This window comes from Zootoca vivipara, chromosome 1 (assembly GCF_963506605.1).
Source record: "Zootoca vivipara chromosome 1, rZooViv1.1, whole genome shotgun sequence".
Lineage (NCBI taxonomy): Eukaryota > Metazoa > Chordata > Lepidosauria > Squamata > Lacertidae > Zootoca > Zootoca vivipara.
The window spans coordinates 116,985,050-116,989,624 of NC_083276.1; the positions used below are offsets into that span (position 1 = coordinate 116,985,050).

General features: G+C 52.3%; 1 protein-coding gene across 1 annotated transcript; it reads left to right on the forward strand.

The window, feature by feature from the left end:
* Positions 1 to 1,095: 1,095 nt before the first annotated feature.
* Positions 1,096 to 3,934, forward strand: DLX2 (distal-less homeobox 2). Its single transcript, XM_035131793.2, has 3 exons — positions 1,096 to 1,489; positions 1,915 to 2,102; positions 3,440 to 3,934. Exons 1-3 carry the CDS (start codon positions 1,096 to 1,098, stop codon positions 3,839 to 3,841), a joined length of 984 nt encoding a protein of 327 aa, XP_034987684.1. The 3' UTR covers positions 3,842 to 3,934.
* The last annotated feature ends 641 nt before the right edge of the window (positions 3,935 to 4,575 follow it).

Below are 4,575 nucleotides of genomic sequence, written 5' to 3' on the forward strand. Positions count from 1 at the left end.
TCTTTTGTCCTCATATTTTATTTTTGTGCTGTGAACAGCCCTGGGGTTTCCGGGTGAAGAACGCTATACAAACTTAATAACAACAATAATCTTGAGGTAGAACAAGAACCACCAAGCAAGAATCATTCTAGCCTGACCATTCTGCATCTTCATCACAACACACGTTTCGAATATTCCCATTTAAAGTGAGAAGACTAAACCACTGCAAAAACTATTTTCCTTCAAACTCTAACTCCACCAGACCAGCACCCCAAATCTGAAACACTTTTTTTTTTTTTTGGACGGGGGTGTATTTTCCTCCTCCCACCCTCCCTTCTCTGTGTGTGGCACCTGCAAGGCGCCTCCACCGCCCCGGGAAGCCAAGAGGAGAAGCCGGGCGTGGAGAGAGAGAAAGAGAGAACTACAACGCGACCGGAGCCTCTGGTTGGCTGTTGCTAGGTGACGTCGCCCGCCCTCACGTGACCGGTGTTAAATGCCCGCCTGACGGCGCCCAGCAGACGCAGACAATCCTAAAGCAGCTGCAGAAGCGGAGGCGTTGCTGCTGCTGCTGCTACTACTTGCATCGCGCACGGGGGGGGGGATCTTGTGCACGCAAACGCGCCCTGGCGCTTTTGAGAGGCGATGGCAGCGGCGGCTTCCTGTCCGCCTCCTCGGGTGCAAAGGGATCCCCAGGAGTGATCTCTTTTCTTGGGCTTGGGGTTTCCAGTCTGCTTCAAGAAGGCGAACCCCTGGGTGTGTGAGGAGAGAGAGAGAGAGAGAAGGAAGGAAAGAGAGAGAGAGAGAGAGAGAGAGAAAGAAAAAGAAAGAAAGAAAGAAAGAAAGAAAGAAAGAAAGAAGAAAGAAAGAAAGAAAGAAAGAAAGAAAGAAAGAAAGAAAGAAAGAAAGAAAGAAAGAAAGAAAGAAAGAAAGAAAGAAAGAAAGAGAGGCGCGCTGTAACTTTTCCACGCGCGCCCTGTTGCCAAAGAGGAGACGACCTGCTTTTTCCTTCTCTCTCTCTCTCTTTCTCTCGTGGTCCCCCTCCCCGCTGCTTGTTTGCCCTCCTGCATCCTCGGAGCGAAGGAGGGAGGGAGCAAGGGGCGGGGAGAGAGGATCAGGATGACGGGGGTATTGGACAGCCTCGCCTCAGATATGCATTCCAACCAGATTACCTCCAACAGTTACCATCACCAGCAACAGCAGCAGCAGCAACACCACAGCTTACACAAGCCCCAGGAGTCTCCCACGTTGCCTGTGTCCACCGCCACGGACAGCAGCTACTACACCAACCAGCAGCAGCACCACGGAGGAGGAGGAGGAGGAGGAAGCGCCGGGAGCAACGCGGGCAGCGGGTCCCCGTACGCGCAGATGGGCTCCTACCAGTACCACCCGAGCGGCATCAGCGCGGTGCCTTACTCCACCAAAGCCGGCAGCTACGACCTGGGGTACTCGGCCTCTTACAGCTCCTATGCAACCTACGGGGCAAGGACGTCCCCGGTCAGCAACGATCCTGGTAAGAACCAACTCCCTCCAGGAGAGGGTTGAGGGTGCCGTGGGAAATTTGCTTGGAGAAGTGTGGCGCCCTTCGCTGACTTTTCCGCCGGGCACACGCGGAAGAGGAGCAACACGTGGTTGGTTAATAATAGTAATGGTAATAGTAATAGTAATCACAGCAACAACAACAACAACTGGTTGGGTTGGAAGGTATCCTGGCGATAGGACCGCGCTCTCTCTCTCTCCCCTTACGCGCGTGCTCTCTCCAAGGTTAGACGAGTGCGGGGAGCCGTGCTGAACATGCTTGTGGGAGGCAAAGCTATAATGCTTGTGGGAGGCAAAGCTATAATGACCCGCCACCCAGGAGAAGTTGGCATGTGGCGGTGGTGGGTGATGCAGCTGGGTGGTGCCTGATTATTCACGGTGGTTTCCCTTCCCTTGCAGCCGAGAAAGAAGAAGGCGAGCCCGAGATCCGGATAGTCAACGGCAAGCCCAAGAAAGTGCGAAAGCCGAGGACGATCTACTCCAGCTTCCAGCTGGCAGCTCTGCAGCGACGCTTCCAGAAGACCCAGTATCTGGCACTGCCCGAGAGAGCCGAGTTGGCAGCATCCCTAGGCCTAACCCAAACTCAGGTAAGGAAAGGAGGGTCAGAAACGGCTTGCACTCCGACATGTGAAGGCTTCACGTCGGGTCCCCAAACGTTGGCTAGTTTATTGCATAGCGACCATTCCAGCCTTTTTTGCCAGCGGCAGTCCGGAAGATGTTTTTTTTTTCCAGAGGTGCATCCAAGCAGAGGTGCCCACCGTCTGATTGTTGTTGGTAGTGTTTCCCTTTGTGAACGCAGAAAAGCGGGTGGCCTGTACTATGTGCATATAGACCACCTGTAGCCGGGCAGCCTTGGCTCAGACAGACCACGCTGGGGCACTGACGGTGCGACAGAAGCTACAGCATGCGATCGCAGTGGGGGAAGATTTAAGCATATCTTTGTTTTCAGTGGAAGAATCATTGTGACTTGAACGGAATCATAGGCCAGATCCTTCCTTTTGTGATGCATTCGCAGCAGAGAGTTTAGGAGCGCATTGATTTTTCCGCGATTAAGTGCGCCTCTTTGCTAGATGGTGGCTTCTGGGTTTAGCTATTAGCCTCTCTGTCTCCAACACACTCATTTCGCGAAGTATCCTGTTTCATTGTACTCGTGGAAGAAAAGTCATCCCGTGCCCCCCTTCTCTTTATTTGGCAAAGGTATTCAGCATTATTTAAACCTTCTTTCGATCTGGATGAGCAACGCAGTGCTAAGAGCTCACCGGCCCTCCCCTTTCTCATAGGCTGTTAGTGCACATTTAAGAAAGGAAGGCTCTATATCTAGTATTGGACAAGGAGACCAGGCTGGAATGAAACCAGCGGAAACAAAAGAATGCAATTTTAAAGGCATCTAACATACTTGGGGGGAAACTTCTGAGAATGACTGTTATCAGAAATCCCCACCTCTAAACGCACACATCAGGAGGGACACGCGCGCACGCACACACGACAACCTCTGTGGTTACAAAGACCAACACAGCACAAGTGTCCCTCTTCTCACACGCACAGCCTGAAAACTCAGCAAAACCCAGTAAAACTGTTTACCCTGTTATTTAAAAACAGCTCTCTCCCTCCCACGTTGCCAAACCAAACCTCGCTCCCAAACAGTCGGTTGATTTGCTCGGTTTTCATTGGGGGGAATCCACCAAGCCTGCTTTTGGAGAGAGCGGTCTCCTTTTCTTCTCTCCGTGAGAGGTCTGCTTTGGGGGAAGGGATTCCTCAAGTTAAATTAAACAAGGTGTGTGTGTGTGTGTGTTTTGGGGAGACTTGAAGGGGATTGTTCTCGGCGAAAGCTTGAAATATTGCGCTATGGTGACCGCAAAAATCTGGTGAGAGGGGCCTCTCTTTCATTCTCGTCTCTCTTCCTACTCCTCCTCCCTTTGTCAAGGTGAAGATCTGGTTCCAGAACCGCCGTTCCAAGTTCAAGAAGATGTGGAAAAGCGGCGAGATCCCCGCCGACCAGCACCCGGGCGGCAGCAGCTCCCCGCCTTGCTCGGCGGCGTCTCCGGCCTCGACCACACTAGCCTGGGACTTCGCGCCGCACCCACAGCGGATGAGCAGCGGTGGCGGAGGCGGAGGCAGCAGCGCTGGATCCAGCCCGGGCGCCCCAGGCGCAACGGCTGCTTTCCTGGGCAACTACTCGTGGTACCACCAGGCGTCGAGCGCCGCTGCTTCCCACTTGCAAGCCGCCTCCCCGATCTTGCAGCAAGCGCAGCCTCACCAGCACCACCCGCACCTCCACCACCACCACCACCACAGCGCCGCTGTCAGCGCAGGGACGATTTTCTAACCCGCCGACGCGTTCTGCCCGCGCAACCCAGCTCCCCCAAGTGGAGTTGGAGGAGGAGGGGAGTCCTGTTCACTCCGCGCTCCTGTCCCCAAAGGATAGAGAGGTACATACCCGGGTGCTTCGTTGGAGAACTGAGCCGCTCCCTCCCCGCCCGTCCCGCTGCTAGTGCTACCCACTCCGGAGTGACTCCAGGTGGTACTTCTTACCCAGTTGGGAGATGAGAGCCTTCCCTGAAGTTTGGACCGAATCAGGGCCTGTGGTTATCCTCCCGCACACACTTCAAATCAGAACACCCCTAATCCCGTAGGTGTCTTTGAAGTCGCTGGCAACATTCCCATTGACCGTCATGGAATCCGGGTAAAGCTGTGCTCACAAACTTGCTCAAAAAGTCTCTACAGATTTTAAGGTTATTTCCCTTCCATCCGCTCCATCTATTCTTTGATGTATCCCCTTCTCTTTTTTTATCTACCTTCTATTCTTCAAATGCGGGAGGGGGAAATTCACTCTTCTCCCATTTCGCATCCAATCGCCAGTGCAGAATTTCTTATTTAATTTTTTTATTATTTTTGTAAACTTTTTATAGGTGCCTTTGCAGATGACCTCATTTTGATGTTGGGGGGAAAAGATTAAATAATTTTTATATGTAGATATTTAAAATTAAAAAGAACCCAGCTGTGTTTAAATTATCTTTTTTAATGTTTGCAGGACTTTTTTTTTCACGAGGAAAAAAATAT

What these genes read in the sequence shown, in the direction of transcription:
- DLX2 (XM_035131793.2), top strand. Translation starts at nt 1,096, where the DNA reads ATGACGGGGGTATTGGACAGCCTCGCCTCAGATATGCATTCCAACCAG. An exon ending in CCCGGTCAGCAACGATCCTG is followed by an intron (nt 1,490 to 1,914) that starts GTAAGAACCAAC and finishes CTTCCCTTGCAG; the next exon opens with CCGAGAAAGAAGAAGGCGAG. An exon ending in TAGGCCTAACCCAAACTCAG is followed by an intron (nt 2,103 to 3,439) that starts GTAAGGAAAGGA and finishes CCCTTTGTCAAG; the next exon opens with GTGAAGATCTGGTTCCAGAA.